Here is a 19,158-nt window from a genome sequence, read left to right on the forward strand (position 1 = left end):
GAAAAAAAAGCAACATTGAGACAGAAATGCATATAAAGCGCTAGGATTGCAGAATAATGTAGACACAGAAACCATGATTCCAATAATGTGTCACTTACTGGGCTACTTGCTGTAGTTTTGATAAAAAAAAGTATTTTATCAGCAGGAGATTATCATTAGAGGGCTAGTGAACCAGCTGCCATAATGTCCTCCATATATATGAGCTCTGTATAACCCCGCTCCCACCACAAATTGGCAGATTTTTGCCTATGCACAGTGTACGCAGAAAGCTGCCAATCAGTGGTGTGGGTGGGGTTATACAGAGCTCAGCATCCAGAGAACTGCTAGATCAGATCAAGCAGCCCAGTAAGTGACAAATTGCTGGAATCAGGGTCTCTGTCCCTACAGTATGCTGCTCTCAGATGTGTTAGCAAAAATTTGGTGAGAGATTCCCTTTAATGCTGGGTTCTACATGAGCGTATGAAAAAAAGGAGAAAAAAAACGTATTGTCATCCATATTCCATTCATGAGTCTATTTTGTCATCTATTTTTATACATCAGCAGTAAATAAAATTTACAAGACCAAATACTGTTTCCTATGGCAATGTATCCATAAAAAAATCGGATGATCCATATGGGATCTGAATTTTTTTTTTGCACACTCAAAGACTTGAATAGTTGAGTCTCATCCAAAATACGTAAGAGACAAGTGAATACTTCGCTTTTTTAACACACACGGTCCATAAAAAAAAGTCATCTGAGCAGCCATATTGAACTACATTGGTTGGTGCGCTGTACATGTGGTAATCGATTTTAACATGGACAGGACACATACTTAAAATATGCTTGTATGAACAAGCCCTAAAGCTGGGTTGAGTTTTACTAAAGCTTTGGGACCAATTCCAGTGTCAGAACCTAGTCCGGAGGTTCCTCTAGGACTGTCATGGGTGAGTTGGACCCTAGTGGTGCACTTTATATATAGCAGCCCTAGCGGTGCACTTTATATGTAGCAGCCCTAGAGGTGCGCTCTATATGTAGCAGCCCGAGCAGTGCACTTTATATGTAGCAGCCCTAGTGGTGCACTTTATATGTAGCAGCCCTAGCTGTGCGCTTTATATGTAGCAGCCCTAGCAGTGCACTTTATATGTAGCAGCCCTAGCGGTGCGCTCTCTATGTATCAACCCTAGCAAAGCACTTTATATGTAGCAGCCCTAGTGCTGCACCTTATATGTAACAGCCCTAGTGGTGCACTTTATATGTAACAGCCCTAGTAGTGTTCTTTATATGTGCAGCCCTAGCAGTGCACTTTATATGTAGCAGCCCTAGCAGTGCACTTTATATGTAGCAGCCCTAGTGGTGTGCTTTATATGTAGCAACCCTAGCGGTGCTCCTTATATGTAGCAGCCCTGCAGAGTAGTTATAAATTCCCACATCTGGCATACAAAGTGAAGCTGGTATACAACAGGTACACAGCTTGTGTCTATATAATAATCTATATTACAGACATGAATCATGAGCCATGAAACATGAAATACACAGCAGCCATTGCTGGTGAAAGTACATATGACGGATCCTTGGTCAGGACATGGCATTAATAAATCTGCTCCTCGGTGCTACAACCTATATTACATGTGTGAACACCCGGCTATAGCTCAAATTAAAAGAAAGGAAACAGAATCATTCGATTCATGTTATACATAAATTGGTACCTTTTACCACTGCAGAGAAGAAGCTGTCACCTTGTAGGCTTAATCATTACTGAGTCCGCAGAGAAAGGTGAACTTCAATGAATAATTAACCAAGCAACTTGGATCAATCAACCAATGCATGCAGAATATGTTTGTATTATTGTTATTATTTAACAACCCCCTTGGTCTGAAATGCGCTTTTGGTGCAATTTTTTTCTACATCACTACCAGGTCATGTGACAGTATCGAGAATGCTGGGAGACGAGATTTTACAACAGCTGAAAAGCGACAAGCTAAGACAAAATACAAAGACAGCAGGTACAATAACAGTCACCAGTACCAGCCAATCATGTATACTTAGTACCAAAACACACATACATGCATCTGGTTTAAAAATACTGCATCCTCAATGTACTGCAACTATTTTTAAAGACTGCACATGCAATGTATTGCAAAAATATATGCATGCATCTTCTGCTAATATTATATAGCACTGTGTACATACAATTGCTCATTTTGCCATTCTACCCAGCTAATTCTTCTTTTTTCTCTGCTCTATGTAGAAACAGGAAATCTCTTGTCCCCGCATTTATCATTCCCCTCTTTAACTCCTGACCCAGCTGCTCCCTCCTCCCCCTGCCAGGGACTTTTGCAGTGACTTATGACTCATATAGTCAAAACTGACCTCCTGTTTCTACTTAGAGTTTAGAAGGATTCAGCTAGTCAGTTTTTAATCACGTTAATCACGTAATCGACATAATGGAAAAGAGAAGAATTATCTGGGTAGAAAGGCAAAATGAGCAACTGTAAGTACACAGTGCTATATAATATGATGACTGCAATATATTAAGAGGACAATATTTTTGTTGTGAGCAGGAGGGCTTCTTTTAGGCAAAGCCACAGGCTGATATCATTTAGGGTACTGTCCCATGTATCAGTGGCAATTAAGCAGAAACTTTAACCCATACTACATCAGAATTTTTTTTTTAAATGCACCAGAATATTAAGTGCCCTGGTATCGACAAGGAGGTATGATTTAGTGAAAAGGTGGTATATCTTACCGGGAAGGTGTGTAGCTTAAAACACACCAACACTGTTGTAAAAATAAGCCAATCAAAAATGTGTACAACGTTAGACAACCGTGTCTGAGAGTCTCCACATGCATCATCCAGAAATGAGCCACTGCAGGCACATCCTCAGTCTAAGCCTCTGCTGCCTATCTTCTCGGCTACTTTCAGTATTTTGGATCAGTATTTTTAAACCAAAAGTGGCTCCAAATTAAAAAAAACAAATGTCTGTATATCATGCAGCGCTCTATCACAGTACTCACCTTTGTGAGATGATGCTCGGAGGAGAAGCCAAGGCCGTATACTGTGTTAGCCCTGCTGTCCGCCCACTGGCCAAACTTCTGGGATGTTTTAGTGAATGTCATGTTGGGACTGATGGTGCTATTTATTATTGCCTGGCAGAAAAAAATATGAAAGATGAAATTAAAAATTGTACTATTTGCTTCTTAGAAACTCAGTATTAGCAATCGCCCTGTATTTATCAGTGGGGAACCAAACCAGCACCCTTTCTAAAGTGCCACAGAAGTTACAACCTCCTTGCTAAAACTACTTGGTTCCTGAAAGTATTTTGCTGGTTTAGGTTTTCACCTTAATGCAGAAAACAAGGGCAGCATGCATGAGAATCCTATGCTGGTTCCTGCCTCATTCATAAAAAAAAACATAATTCCTTTTAATTGCAGGTAAAACATCATTGCAAGGTTTTTTTCATCTGTGACACCAGGTGAGCCCATTGCCAAATAACTAATTAGTGTTAGATGAGCTAAGCTAGATGAGCTTGTTTTCGACCCATGACAAGATATAGAGCACACTGCCAATGCATAATTAATGTACTGAAAGTTATATAGGGAAGACATAGGGTTCGAGCAAGGTCATATGTAGAGTCTAAATAGGCCAAGGATTAGAGGAGGCTATTGCCATAAACCGCAGGCCTCTTCTGATTTAGGAGCTCTATTTTTACCACCATGGTGGTCATACCTAAGATGCGAATACAACTTAAAGACTATTTTTTATTGAGCTATTTAGGTATTGCAAAGATGGGAATTTTTTCAATATACTTCATTATGATATTTTGCTTACTTCTCTCCTAAACATCATGCTGCAATGCTGTATCACACTTCCATTTCAAGCTTCTTTAGAAACTGCTTTCAACTGCTGCTCAGCTAAGGTCCCTACTCTAATTATGAACAGAATATGGGAACTCCTCTCTCTGAGTTTCTCTGCTTTCTACTGTACTCAGGCAGAGAAATTCCCAAACTCTGTAAAAAAAGAAGGGATCTTCACTGAGTAGCAGTTGAAAGCTTCCCTGCAGGATATTTTTTGGGAAAGAAATAAGCAAAATAAGGTAATTAAGTATTTTGCAAAAATTCATAACTTTATAATATCTGGAGGATAACTGAATAAAAAAAAGTTTAGCTGCCCTATAATTTTTGAGACAAGCGTAACATATTGGGCGCCATAAATTAGAAGAATCAACCAAATACTTATTAATAGGCTCAAAAGTTATTACTAGACCCAATGTAACTGACATACTGATAATGACAATCTCTTCAGTGTACTTTGGATAAACCAATAGGGTCCAAGCTTAAAATTCATACAATATCCCATTACATAAGGGGTCCCCAATCTGTGGCTTGGGAGCCACATGTGGCTCGCAGGTCCATGATTTGTGGCTCGCGGCTGTGTGCCAGCTCGGTACATTAAAGGAGTTTTCCACTACTTTTACACTGATGCCTTATCCATAGGGCCGGCGGCGGCCGCCGGCTGGAAGTTCTTACCTGCAGTGCTTGGCTGTCCATCTGTAGTGGCTGCCGGGTAGTACTACACATCCGCCTCCCATTCGACTGAATAGGAGGTGGATGTGCAGTAACAAGCGCTGGCCACTCCAACTTGACGGCCAAGCACCGCAGGTAAGCACTTCTGGCTGGCGGCCGCCGCCTCCTCCGATATCGGCTGATCGTCGGGGGTGCTGCGTGCATGACCCCGGCCGATCATACATTAATGCCCTATCCTATGGATAGGGCATCAGTGTGAAAGTTGTGGACAACTCCTTTAACAACAGGTCTAACAAATAGTTATGAAGACCCTCCAAATGGTAACTTTTGTGAGTAGCCCCTCACAGAACATCAGCTCTGGATGCACATATGCTGGCCTGGGGGTTGTAGAGATAAATATTTTGAAGAAGTTGTCCACTAATTGGACAACTCCTTGCCATACCACACGTTTGGCCCGATAAAATAAAAAAGTCTATGCTCACTTCCGGTGCCGGCGCCGTTCCAGTAGTGTCAGCACTCTTGGTCCCGGGGCTCTCGAGCGGTTGTTGTGACACATGAGCACGGCGCCCAGTCAGCGCTGACGTCACTGTCCCCACCTTCGTACACATTGAACATAAAGAGGAAGTCAGAGATCAGCTGCAGCCCAGACTTCCTCTTCATGTTCAATTCGACAGAAGGCGGAGTCACCGACGCCAGCGCTGATTGGACCCCGGGCATCATGTGTCACAACAACAGTGCCGGAGCCTCGGGACTACGATTGCCGACACCGCCCGAACGGTGCGAGCACGAGAGGTGAGTATAAGCTTTTTTATTTTATTGGGGTCAAACACTTAGATCAAGAAGGGGTTGTCCTAGTAGTGGACAACCCTTTTCAACTGGAGAAAGAATGTTATTGCCAGCTAGAGGGTTGATTGGAGCTTGATGCGATATTGTGGTGGGAGTGCCTAATGTGAGAATACCAAAGGGGGGTAAGATGAGAACCCCTGGATGGAAGTATATGGGTTTTATGGGGAAGCTTTGACTGTTATTATATCAGTATTGGAGGCTCTGGGAGTAACTATTGGGGCAGGAGCTAGATGTCACTGCTCAGAAGGCTCCGGATGTGGCTCAAGACTGTCTCTTAGAGCTAAATGTGGTTCTCAAGGTAAGAAAGATTGGGGACTCCTGCATTACACTAAGTATTATTTGTACAGACACAATGGCAAAAATGTGTGGGTGGTGAGATTTCAACATTTCGTTCTTCTCTCATGACAGGTGTTAGTGCTCCAGTAGATTGGGAGGACACATGCCAGACTTTGTGCAGCCAAAAAACTAATTCAAAAACTTTCTCCTAGCTGAAGCCTAATATTCTGCAGTTTACAGACTTGTATATATTTACTATATATACTTGTGAATCCCACATTTTAAATCTACTAAGTAGAGGAGCTGCGGCAGCCAAATGCGCCAACTTTTTTGGAATTTTTCTTTACATGTATTAATAATTTGGCTTCCTCCATACAGAGGCCTTACACAAGCAGTAATGCAGCAATGAATGGATCAGCAAGTTTCATTCACAGAAAGAAGCAGAATCATCACAAAACCTCAAACATCTGCACTAGGAAACCGAAGACGAGTATTTGCTGACGAAGTCCTAAACTTACAAATATAGCTAAAAGAAAAGTTAATTAAACTGCCGGCCGACTAAAATGAATGTATTTATTTAAAATGTGTCTGCTAGACGAATCACCTCTCCATCAATGCTGAATTTTACTAAAATAGCAGACTGCTGCGGAAACGCTCAGTGGTATGACATGTATATGAATGGGCCTGCTCGGCAGATGTATGTACCACAACTCTGAAACAGCAGTTTTCTTAATGGAGATAAATGTAGTGCTGGTAGGAAATCCAAGCGTCATGGCCAGAAATCAGAGCGCAAACTCATCGGGAACTGTACAGGATCTCACAGTAAGTAGATCGGAGTGGAAACAATAGGGTTAGATACTCAAAGTCAAATTCCATACATTTGGGCTACTCCGCCAATACATTTTTGGACTCCCATATGTTGCTGAAAATAATTACCATTAAAGAAGAGCAAAAAAGTTCACAGGACCTTGGTAAGCGATCATGTCGGTAGTTTGTGGCTTCTAAATCAAAGCACTGAGAACTTCCTCCTACCTGCAGGCATCCCTAGCGCCTCTGATGATTAGCAGGCCTTTCTCAACATCTTGCATTTGTTGTGCTGCAACAATGATGTTGTGATGGGCCTACAAATCAGAAAAGGTGCAAAGGATTCTCAAAGGTTGTTCGCTGGCCTCTGGTTGGTGGCCAAGGACTACCAATGTCCAAATTGGTAGTCCTTGGCCGCCAACCACAGCCCAGCGAACAATCTCCGAGAATCCTACTATAGATATGGGTCTCTTGCACCTTTTTGTTAATCTCTGATTACCAAGACTCGCCAGCAACTTCAATGCTTCTCTATAAGTGGAAAAGTCCAACTATGTTAGGATTTTTGTAACTGTTGCATCTCTTTTTAACCTCCACTGAGATTGCACTTTTATTGCCATTAAAGGCATTGTCTCATGATATACATTTATTACATATCCATCAAATATGCTATAAATGCCTAATAGATGCAGGTCCCATTACTTGGACCCACACCTATGTCCAAGACAGGGGTCCCAATCTTCTGTTGCAGCCGGCGACCAACCATCTGTGAATGGAAAGGTGAAAGCACATCCGTTGGCTGCTGAGTTGTGAAACATTCAGAAATCCCAGGACAGTCAATAAAAATAGTGCACTTTTTTGACCTGTCTGTAAAATTTTTTTAAGGCATCCGTGATTTTTTGAAGCTTAAAGAGGTTGTCCACTACAATCTGTAGTTGGCAGATTCATTTAAACTTTGGAAATAAGGCTTTCTTCAAATACCTTGCACTTCCAAATGTGCCTGTGAGTGGCGCTATTGCTGTCCGCTCATCCCCATCACGTGACCCCCTGGTGCAGCTGCCTCTGATGTCCGGTGATGTCATGTCAAGTTCTGTAATCGGAAGCTGAACCGGCATCACCGAGGAGAGACCCAGTCCCCCCAAGTGACTGGGCTGTAGGCGGAGCTTCCTCGCATGCCACAGCTGCTGGGCTGTGACATGCGGGGAAACTCGCCCACAGCCCAGTCACTCGGGGAGACTGGGTCCTTCCTTAGTGATGCCTGTTCAGCTTCCAATTCCGGAGTTCAGCATTTTTTTTATTGCACCGCTGGAGTGGTGCTTTAAGTTTAAATAGTTTTCCAGCGTCGCTCCTGTCTGTCTCGGGTGAAAAGTGACATGTTGACAGCTCCAGTGTTTCATGGAGAGCGCCGGAGGTCACTTTTCAATACAAATCTATGAGAGCCCTGTTCTGACTCGTAGATAAAGGGAAGGGATTATTTGATGAACAGTGCCTTCCACCTGAAAGAAAAGGTTTATATAAGGCCGGGTACAGATGAGTATTGAAAATCGGGTCAGTCACAACCGCAAATTGCGGAAGTGACAGGCTCCTCGCGCAGTCCGTGTGCTCACCTTTCATTACATGCATTATTCTGGTCTGTAAAACGGACCAAAGTAGTGCATGCTGCGATTTTTTTCCATGCAAACCATCAGTCCGTGTGGAAAATCAGCCATGTGCCCTGGCACCCAGACTACAATGGGTCCATGTGAGGTCTCTGGTGCATACGGACTGATTATACGCTAGTCTGAACAAGCCCTAAATATATTGCCATATGTTCTTTTCCATTTTTACAGCCGTAAATTCCAACCTCATGAACGGAACTTAAAGCATTATAGGTATGTATTACGCTATTAGATCATGAGACCCCTGGACAAGTCATATAATAGTGATATGAAAATAAGGCCACTACATAATTGTGTGAATGAGCCCTAAGGAAACATCCACTGAGGAAATTTTGGCAGCAGAAAATCCACAGCTGTACGATCCTCTTGAAAGTGTTAAATCCCCAGAATTTCTGCAAAGGGTAAAATCTGCAGGGAAAATCTGTAGCTTCAACTGATAGAGAGGGGATATCAAATTTAGGCTGCAAAATGTCTTTGCAACATGGTGGTGACCACGCATTGGAAATAGTTGTCATCCATGGCGGTCAGGTCATGATAAAATAAATAATGAGTATCTGTTAAGTGGAGCTTCACTTAAAGGGTCTCTTCCCTCTGAAAAATGTTTCTTTTTTTTTTTTTTTTTTACCTTCGACCCATCCAGACTAATTATCCTATAGACATTCCTTGTGCTATCGTAGAAATAGGACACAGTAACTGCATGTTTGCTGGTGGGAACCCAGTTCTTCTTTGTGTTTGGATCAATCTGGAAGACATGGGCTTTGGTGCTGAAGATGGGTTGTTCCCTAAAGGAAGAAAAAGAAAACAACATGTTGTGATAGAGGAATATGTGACAGATAACCCGACATATGATAGACGACAACGTACATGAGTAGCCATCAAAATCAAAGTATCAGACTCACTGACAGGTTTCTACATAAGAGTGCCAAGTCCTTTACTTTATAAGAACGCTATCCAAAATGTAATGTATTGTTTTGGAATTTTCTTAGGAATACCGGAAAGAAAATGTCTTATGTTTTATTTGGAATACTAAATATCTATAGCTACGTAAGAAATGTCAGCCTCTTCTTCGGCAGATGTAGATCTATTCTACAGTGCAGCCAGAAATGTATTTAACCTGCATATTTTGGGCCTTTTTCATTCCTTCTGCCGTTTCTTTCTCCATGCCTGCTTAAAGGGTATCTATCATTTAAAAAAAAAAAATTGTACATTATAGAGGCTGCAAAGTTCTACTAATCAATGGGGGTCGAGAGCCCCACCAATTAGTCTAAACATGACTCTGAAGCACACAGCTCCTCATGAGCGCTCACTGACGGCTGTACGAGGACAATACTGGTCTGTACACCACTCTCACAGAGCTGTATATGGCCCCATACAGTGTCTACTGAGTCGGTACACTGCACTGTGTGTGCACTCAAGCAGGAGCTGAGCGCTTCAGAGAGGTGTTTTAAGAAATCAATGGGGGGGCTACCTGGGGGTCTCAGGACCCGGACCTCACTGATCACCATCACTTTGCAGCCTCCTACGTCCTTCCATGCCCTGAAGATGTGGTATGATCAGACCATGTCCCCGCACGGTCAGACACAACCATTACACAATACACAGCAATAGCACATTTATAAGATTATCTCAGCACAGGAACATTTTTTTTAACACATTCAATTGTGGAAGTTATTATTATTCCAAGATGTATTGATCAAAATCAACTTTGTTCGTGGGGAAACCCCTTTAAACATTCACACAAATGAAGAGCATTCATTGTTCTTGTTAACCGATTGCTTTCCTTTTCACGCCGTTAATTTTAGTGACGTTGCCCTAATAAGTTTATTTAGTTGTAAATCACATTTAGCCTTACTGACTAGGATCCGTTTACACAGACCGATCGGCGGCACAATAAGACCACTGATCGGTACACTTTTAACACTCGGTGGTTGTTTGTATGCCTGTTTACACAAACAGACCAAAGCAAACGATACGCGCTGAGCGATCTATACAGCGATCTACAGTACAGACCAAAAGTTTGGACACACCTTCTCATTTAAAGATTTTTCTGTATTTTCATGACTTTGAAAATTGTACATTCACACTGAAGGCATCAAAAATATGAATTAACACATGTGGAATTATATACTTAACAAAAAAGTGTGAAACAACTGAAAATATGTCTTATATTCTAGGTTCTTCAAAGTAGCCACCTTTTGCTTTGATGACTGCTTTGCACACTCTTGGCCATTCTCTTGATGAGCTTCAAGAGGTAGTCACCGGAAATGGTTTTCACTTCACATGTGTGCCCTGTCAGGTTTAATAAGTGGGATTTCTTGCCTTATAAATGGGGTTGGGACCATCAGTTGTGTTGTGCAGAAGTCAGGTGGATACACAGCTGATAGTCCTACTGAATAGACTGTTAGAATTTGTATTATGGCAAGAAAAAAGCAGCTAAGTAAAGAAAAACGAGTGGACATCATTACTATAAGAAATGAAGGCCAATCAGTCCGAAAAATTTGGCAAACTTTGAAAGTGTCCCCAAGTGCAGTTGCAAAAACCATCAAGCGCTACAAAGAAACTGGCTCACATGAGGACCGCCCCAGGAAAGAAAGACCAAGAGTCACCTCTGCTTCTGAGGATAAGTTTATCCGAGTCACCAGCCTCAGAAATCGCAGGTTAACAGCAGCTCAGATTAGAGACCAGGTCAATGCCACACAGAGTTCTAGCAGCAGACACATCTCTTCAACAACTGTTAAGAGGAGACTTTGTGCAGCAGGCCTTCATGGTAAAATAGCTGCTAGGAAACCACTGCTAAGGACAGGCAACAAGCCGAAGAGACTTGTTTGGGCTAAAGAACACAAGGAATGGACATTAGACCAGTGGAAATCTGTGCTTTGGTCTGATGAGTCCAAATTTGAGATCTTTGGTTCCAACCACCGTGTCTTTGTGCGATGCAGAAAAGGTGAACGGATGGACTCTACATGCCTGGTTCCCACCGTGAATCATGGAGGAGGAGGTGTGATGGTGTGGGGGTGCTTTGCTGGTGACACTGTTGGGGATTTATTCAAAACTGAAGGCATACTGAACCAGCATGGCTACCACAGCATCTTGCAGCGGCATGCTATTCCATCCGGTTTGCGTTTAGTTGGACCATCATTTATTTTTCAACAGGACAATGACCCCAAACACACCTCCAGGCTGTGTAAGGGCTATTTGACCAAGAAGGAGAGTGATGGGGTGCTACGCCAGATGACCTGGCCTCCACAGTCACCAGACCTGAACCCAATTGAGATGGTTTGGGGTGAGCTGGACCGCAGAGTGAAGGCAAAAGGGCCAACAAGTGCTAAGCATCTCTGGGAACTCTTTCAAGATCGTTGGAAGACCATTTCCGGTGACTACCCCTTGAAGCTCATCAAGAGAATGCCAAGAGTGTGCAAAGCAGTCACCAAAGCAAAAGGTGGCTACTTTGAAGAACCTAGAATATAACACATATTTTCAGTTGTTTCACACTTTTTTGTTAAGTATATAATTGCACATGTGTTAATTCATATTCATATTCAGTGTGAATGTACAATTTTCATAGTCATGAAAATACAGAAAAATCTTTAAATGAGAAGGTGTGTCCAAACTTTTGGTCTGTACTGTAGCTGGCAGGGTAAATGGCAGATGACTAATTAGATAGAAAATCTAGTAACAATGATCTATGTTAATGGATTTTTCTTGGAATTGCCATATAGACTATCGGGACCTTTTTGTACTGGAGCCTTCCTAGTCTGCAATGCCCTCTGTATGATGAAGTATGGTGGTGGCAGCATCAGGAGCTGGAGATGTAAGGGGTTTGAATACTTATTATTTTTGGTCGCCTTTAGAGACCTGATTTTGAATTAGTAGTACGAGGTATTATGTGAAGGTTGTTGAGAAAAAATATTATTGTCCATTTTTGGAAAAAGACTGTAAGGGTATGTGCACACGATGCAGAAATGCTCAGGATTTTTTCCTGAGCGTTTCTGCATCTCTCTGGCAGGAAAAAACGCATGCGGATTGTACATGCGGATTGTACATGCGGTTTCCTGCCAGGGACATGCGGAAATGAAGCGGTCTTCACTTTCATTTCCGCATGCGGGTTGACAAGCGCTTCCCAAGCGATTTTAGCATCACTTGGAAAGTGCTTGTCAACTTCACACTATATAAATCCATGCAACCGGCATGGATTTATATAGTGTGTGAATGTCAAAAAATAAAAAATAAATATATACTTTACCCTCTGATGGCCCCCGGTGTCCGGCTTCGCTCGTTCCCGGCTGCCGGCAGTGAAGACTTTAGGACCTTCCGACGTCAGCGTCACGTGACCCGTCACATGACTCTGACGTCAGCGAAGGTCCTTCTTCATTCAACCGCGAAGTGCGGGGAATCAAACAGGAGCGCTACGCCTGCCGTCAGAAGGTGAGAATATATATATTTTTTATTTTATTCTTTTTTTTTAATTGTACCTGGGTCTGGATGAGAGTCCTCTCATCCACACCCGGGTACCATCCGCACATTAGACTGCATGAAAAGCGCACCAACATATACAGTGATGCGGATTCCATGCGGTCTAATGCAAGTCAATGGCGGCAAAAGAGCAGCGTTTCCGCAAAAATAATTGACATGCTGCGGATCATGGGCACAGCACATGCGGATTTCAATTGGGGAACATTGCTGCTCTTCTACCATGCGTTTTTCATGCGTTTCCGCGGCATTTACGCAACTGCAAAAACGCCGCGGAAACGCATGAAAAATGCATCGTGTGAACTCAGCCTGCATGGATTTATATAGTGTGAAGTTGACAAGCACTTTCCAAGTGATGCTAAAATCGCTTGGGAAGCGCTTGTCAACCCGCATGCGGAAATGAAAGTGAAGACCGCTTCATTTCCGCATGTCCCTGGCAGGAAACCGCATGTACAATCCGCATGTACAATCCGCATGTACAATCCGCATGCGTTTTTTCCTGCCAGAGAGATGCAGAAACGCTCAGGAAAAAATCCTGAGCATTTCTGCATCGTGTGCACATACCCTAAGCAACAAACTGCGGGGGAAAAAAGTAAAAGGATGTGAACATTTTCTCACCATACTGTATATAGCACAAGATCGAACAAGCCCACAAAGACCCAGAAGATCCTCCAATGGGTTAAGGACAGTAATGAGCGCCAAATATTACAGAGTCCAAAGGTCCCGCTCCATTTGTAACCAATCACTTGTGATTAGAGGCTATTTCTTGAGAGCCAATAATTCCTAAGGATAATTTGACCTAGTTAACAATAAGGATCGTAATGAAATTAAAAGTAGACATGGACAAAGACGCTCTGTCCGACACCGGTGTCAGTATATGTTATGTATCATAAATGGTATAAAGGTCAATTCACAACAATGGTGCAGACACATCAATACGGAGCACAATGTCTGGCTACTAACAATATGTGCAGATCCCAGCATGACACGATAGTATAAGACACCAGGTATGATATGCTGAAGATTAAACACCCGGGCATTATTATCTAGTGACAAGCACATAGCCGGACTGAGATTTTGCAAAGGATGAGTGATAAGTTTAACAGAGTTTGCTAACAGCAAGCTAGAGTTAAAATAAAGTATATGTATATTAATGGGCTGTATTCACACTAGTAAAGAGTACAAAGTCTACTCATGCCTAAACACAGACGTGTCTGTTTATTCACATCACATGTAATATATGCAGCGAGGCTAACAGTCAATGATATTAAAAGGGGAAAGCCCAGAAAGTCAGAGGGGTGAGAAATAACAGCAGATGTGCTGATCCATCAGTAGACAAGAGACAGCCATAAATATTATACAAGTCTCTTAAAGAGGTTCTCTATCTCAGGGTTCCCCAACTCCAGTCCTCAAGGCCCACCAACAGGTCATGTTTTCAGGATTTCCTTAGTATTGCACAGGTGATGGAATTATTGCCTGTGCAGGTGATGTAATTATCACCTGAGCAATGCTAAGGAAATCCTGAAAACATGACCTGTTGGTGGGCCTTGAGGACTGGAGTTGGGGAACCCTGCTCTATCTGGTCAAAATGGACATTTAAACATCATAGAGAAGAAACTTCTCAACAATTTTCCTAACAAATTCATTCAAGACCATGTTGCAAAAAAGAGTACACCCCAATGACAGTCTTAGGAGGCTAGGAGCAAAGCCAAAGTTTACATTACAAAATTCTAATTAACAAAATTCAACCAGAGGTAAGTCTAATTATTCATTAACCCCTTCCCAACATGCGCCGTATATTTACTGCTCTGCGGGAGCTGCGCTCTCGGAAAGAGCAGTATATATACGGCACCGTGATCACACGGACTCACGCTGAGCGCCGGCGCAATCGAGAGCGGGTGTCAGGTCTATGTGAGAGCTGACACCCCGCAGCAACGCCCACGATCGGTGCCGATCACGGGCGTTTAACCCCTGTGATGCCGCTGTCAATACTGACAGCAACATCGCGGGGCATCGCAGAGGGAGGGATTCGATCGCATTGTGCTGATGGTCTCCATGGTGACCCCCCGACCCAAGATGGCCGCGGGTCCTTCAGGAAGGTGGCCTGTCAGTGCCTGCTCAGAAAGCAGGAGCTGAGACGCCTCCTTCCTGCCTGTCAGACGGTGATCTGATGCTCTGCAGTGCAGAAGTTTTGCAGAGTATTAGATCAGCAATCAGGGCAGGGAAAGTTGATGTCTCATAGTGGGACAATGTAAAAAAGTTTAAAAAAAAAGTTAACAAAATTATAAAAATGTAAAAAAAAAATCACAAAATAAAGAACAAAAAAAATATATTAATCCAATAAATACATTTATCTGTGTAAAAAAAATAATCAAAATAAGTACACATATTTGGTATCGCTGCGTCCAGAATGACCTGACCTATAAAAATGTCCCACTAGTTAACCCCTTCAGTGAACACGGTAAAAAAAAAAAAAAAAAAAAAACGAGGCAAAAAACTATACTTTATCATCATACCGCCAAACAAGAAGTGCAATAAAACGCGATCAAAAAGCCGAATGTAAATAAAAATTATACCACTGAAAACGTCATCTTCTTCTGCAAAAAAAACAAGCTACGATACAGCTCCATCAGCAGAAAAAAAAGCAATAGCTCTCAGAATAAAGCAATGCAAAAATAATTATTTTTTCTACAAAATAGTTTTTATTGTGCAAAAGCGCCAAAACATAAAAAATTATATAAATGTGATATCACTGTAATCGTACTGACCCGAAGAATAAAGCTACCTTATCAATTTTACCACACGCGGAACAGCACAAAAAAATCCCCAAAAAACAATTCCTGAATTGCTGTTTTTTGTTCACTCTGCCTAATAGAAAATGATCAAAAGATGTAATTCGCCCGAAAATGGTACCAATAAATATGTCAACTCGCCTCGCAAACAACAAGCCCTCACATAACTCTGTCGACCAAAATATGGAAAAATTATAGCTATCAAAATATGGCGATGCAAAAACATGTTTTTAAAATAAAAAGCGCCTTTAGTGTGTAACAGCAGCCAAACATAAAAAAGACATAAAAAATAAATAAAACTAATTCTTGATTTACTATTAATTTTTTCATTCTGCCTCCCAAAGATCGCAGTATGGCTTGGTCCACATTTATCCTGCACTCTACTCTGAGCGCTTACAACGAGGTTTCCATGTAAATCTCTGAAATACATCATTCAGATGGAACACCCGTCAGAAGATTCCATTTAATGAGGCAGATTGAGGCACTGTGGACGCCGAAGGACCTGTGATTCAGCGGTGTCCGTCTTTTTAGGCATGCATAAAAGCGCCGTTGGCCAGTTTTGTGCACTTCTGAAAAGAAGGACACCACTGAATAGAGGCCAGATGGAGTCCAGAGTAACTCTGCTGCCTCATTATAGTGAATGGATCCCTTGGGGGTTTCATCTGAATTACGTCACTCTGAGATTTAGATGGAACCCCAATATAAGTGCTCAGCGTAGAGCACAGGATAAATGCAATACAAAATGTTATGTAAAGCGTTCCCAATAAAAACTTCAACTCCTTTCACAAAAAAAAGCAAGTCCCCATTTAGGTCCATCATCTGTTAACGGAAATATAGGGGCTTCTACATTACTGGTAGCACAAAGGCTCTGGAAAAGCGATATGGCTCCTCACCATCCAAAAGAAACCCAGCGAATTCTGGGCTCCAAAATCCAAATGCCTCCTCCCTTCTGAGCTCCACAGTGTGCCTAAACCACATTCATAAGAATTCATTTGTAATCTGGCCTGACTAAGGAGCCTCTGTGCTCTGAAAGCTTGCACACATATATTTTCTTCTGGTTAGCCAATAAAGGTATCACTCCGAGAATACTTTTGTCATTTTTGGGCATAAAAGTATTTACATTGATTTTTCTGGCTAACACGGTACCACAATATAACTTTGTACTTTACATTGTTGTAAAAATGAGAAATTGCTGGTCAACTTTTAACGCTTATTACTTCCTAACAAAAAAAAATCCCAAAATTCCAAAATTGTGCTGATGTAAAGTAGACATGTGGGAAATGTTATTTATTAACTATTATGTGTAACATGACTCTCTGATTTATGGGCATAAAAATAAAAAGTTTGATTTTCACGATTTTCGCCAAATTTATTTTTTTTTCACAAATACTCGTATCAAAAATTTTTTACCACTATCATGAAGTACAATATGTCACGAAAAAATAATCTCAGAATCAGGGGGATCCGTTGAAGCGTTCCAGAGCAATTACCTCATAAAGTGACAGTAGTCAGAATAAAAAAAATTGGCCTGGTCAGGAAGGTGAAAACAGGCTTCGGGGTAAAAGTGTTAAAAAGGTGTCCAGAGAAAACGGACATTACTTAAAAAAGAAACCCGTCCCATTTCATGTTGTCAGCAATGGTATCACATGGAAGAGAAATGTCACAAGACCTGAGAAAGAAAATAATTTCTTTACACAAGAAAGGTGAAGACTACAAGAAGATCAGCAAAGCTCTACTCATCAATCAGAATATTCTTTGCAAAAGTGATACAAAAAAATAACAAAAAAAGCCCACCTAAAATTTGCCAGGGCCCATGCTGAAAAATATGAAGACTGCTGGGGCTTTATAATCTGGAGTGATGAGACCAGAATAAATGTTTTTGGAACTGATGGCTTCAAAACTGAATAGCATTGCAAATCTGAGGAGCACAAAGAAAAATGCATGATGCCTAAAGTGGAACAAAGTGGTGGCAATGTCCTTATGTGCGGCTACATGCATGCGTCTGGTGTCGAGAGCTCATTGATGGTATCACATTAACAGATGTACTGCTCTATATTGGAAGATAAGATGCTCCCATCACTCTGTGCCCTTGGTAGACGTGCACTTTCCCAACAAGACAATGACCCAAAACACACGTCTAAGGCCACTGTTGCATTTTTGAACAAGAACAGGGTGGAAGTGATTCAGTGTCCAAGTATGTGACCTGATCTGAATACTATCGAACATCTGTGGAGAATTCTGAAGAAATAAGTTTAGCATGACGTGCCACCCAGCATTCAGGTTCTGAAGGTATTGTTATTGAAGAATGGAAAAAGACAGATGCTACAATATGTCACCAATTTGTTGATTCCATGCCTAGAAGACTTAATGCTGTCCTTAAAAATCATGGAGATAATACAATACAAAAAGTAGTTTTTGATGTGGGTTGTATTCATTTTTGCATTAATTAATTTGAGTAAAATAGAATATTTTGTAATGAAACTTATATTCTTAACCTTACTTTCATGTTATGGGTTAAAAAAAGTTCTATAAAACTCAGTCTTGTCAAAATTTTGGGAATTGTTCTTGTGTTCGGTGAGATATACCTAATATGAGGGAATATCATATAGTAAATTTGGCTTGTTTGCTTGTAGACTTCTACAAGCATAATTTGTATTAGCAGCAGGATTTGTGGCTTTAGTTTCCCCTATAGACCATTTTATGTGAAAGCGTAAATCCGTATCATTGTGTGCAGGACTTTTACACTGCCTTATTCTTATTTCATAAAATTAGTGACAAAACCTCTTTAAACAATTTCCCAATACATATATATGCAATAAGTTGTATACTAGGAATTCCGGAATATGTATACAATTAAATGCATGTTCACTTTTTAGGTCTAAAATTCTGTACTGATCAGTTTTTTTCCTAGGCTTCCTGTCACAGTAGCCGCAGGCAACCGGTAGTTTAGCCATCTACCTGTTGTCGGAGCTCTGGTGTACTATATGTGAAAAACAAAGCTTCAACTTCTGTGAAGATGCTGTATATTTTCAGTTATGACTTTATTTGGATATTGGGATTTGACGTACTATTATACAGGGTCCATCCAAACAGTATACACTCCTCAACATTCAAATGGCAACACCAAGAAAAAAAGTTGCGGAATTATGGGAATCACAGGATGGATTGACATGTTACTGATATGGAAATGTTGACTAAATGGAAACAAAATGTTTTATTCAGTATCAAGTATAAGCACCACACACAGAAATCCATGCATTTACACTCATGGCTGCTTTCAGTGTTGTTATTAATGGTTGTCAGTGGAATGTTCTGCCACGCTGAATATACTTTGGCATGTAAATCATCATGCTCCGCTGTTGGCCGCTCCCTTCTTCAATTGCCAACCAATGATGTCCCAGATGAGCTCATTGGTAGACAAGTCTGGAGACACTGCAGGCGATGGAAGCACATTTAGACTACACATGCTGCTCACAGTAGCACGAGCAATATGCAACCTGGCATTATCATTTTGAAAAAAGGCCTCATGGGACACTTTGGAGACATTTTGGAGAAATGGCCATATCACTGGTTCCCTGGCCAAATCAAAGTAGCACCAAGCTGTTAGTGTACCTGGAATGAAGAGAAGAAGGGTCCAGCTACCTTACATTATGCCACACCATAATATTAGGAGCAGGACCAATGTGATGTTCCGCCGTGAAGGCCTCTTCATGGCATTGCCCACATGGTCTCCATACCAATCTCCAGTGATCATTGCATCCAAGACAAATGCGGAACTCATTGCTGAAGACAGCTTCTATTGCTGTCTT

At 41.5% G+C, this 19,158-nt stretch overlaps 1 protein-coding gene across 6 annotated transcripts in view; it reads right to left on the bottom strand.

Moving 5' to 3' along the window:
- HOMER1 (homer scaffold protein 1) overlaps positions 1-19,158 on the bottom strand; it is a 147,871-nt gene that overhangs the window by 97,211 nt on the left and 31,502 nt on the right. For all 6 annotated transcript variants that reach the window (XM_073680184.1, XM_073680181.1, XM_073680185.1 and 3 more), the window contains 2 exons: positions 8,713-8,869; positions 2,998-3,129 (listed from right to left, as the gene is read on the bottom strand). In XM_073680184.1, the coding sequence (XP_073536285.1) occupies positions 2,998-3,129; positions 8,713-8,869 (289 nt within the window). The remainder of the gene's footprint in view (positions 1-2,997; positions 3,130-8,712; positions 8,870-19,158) is intronic.

Source organism: Phyllobates terribilis, unplaced genomic scaffold, assembly GCF_046119375.1.
Source record: "Phyllobates terribilis strain yellow unplaced genomic scaffold, ASM4611937v1 Scaffold_1__5_contigs__length_1240528914, whole genome shotgun sequence".
NCBI classification, from domain to species: domain Eukaryota; kingdom Metazoa; phylum Chordata; class Amphibia; order Anura; family Dendrobatidae; genus Phyllobates; species Phyllobates terribilis.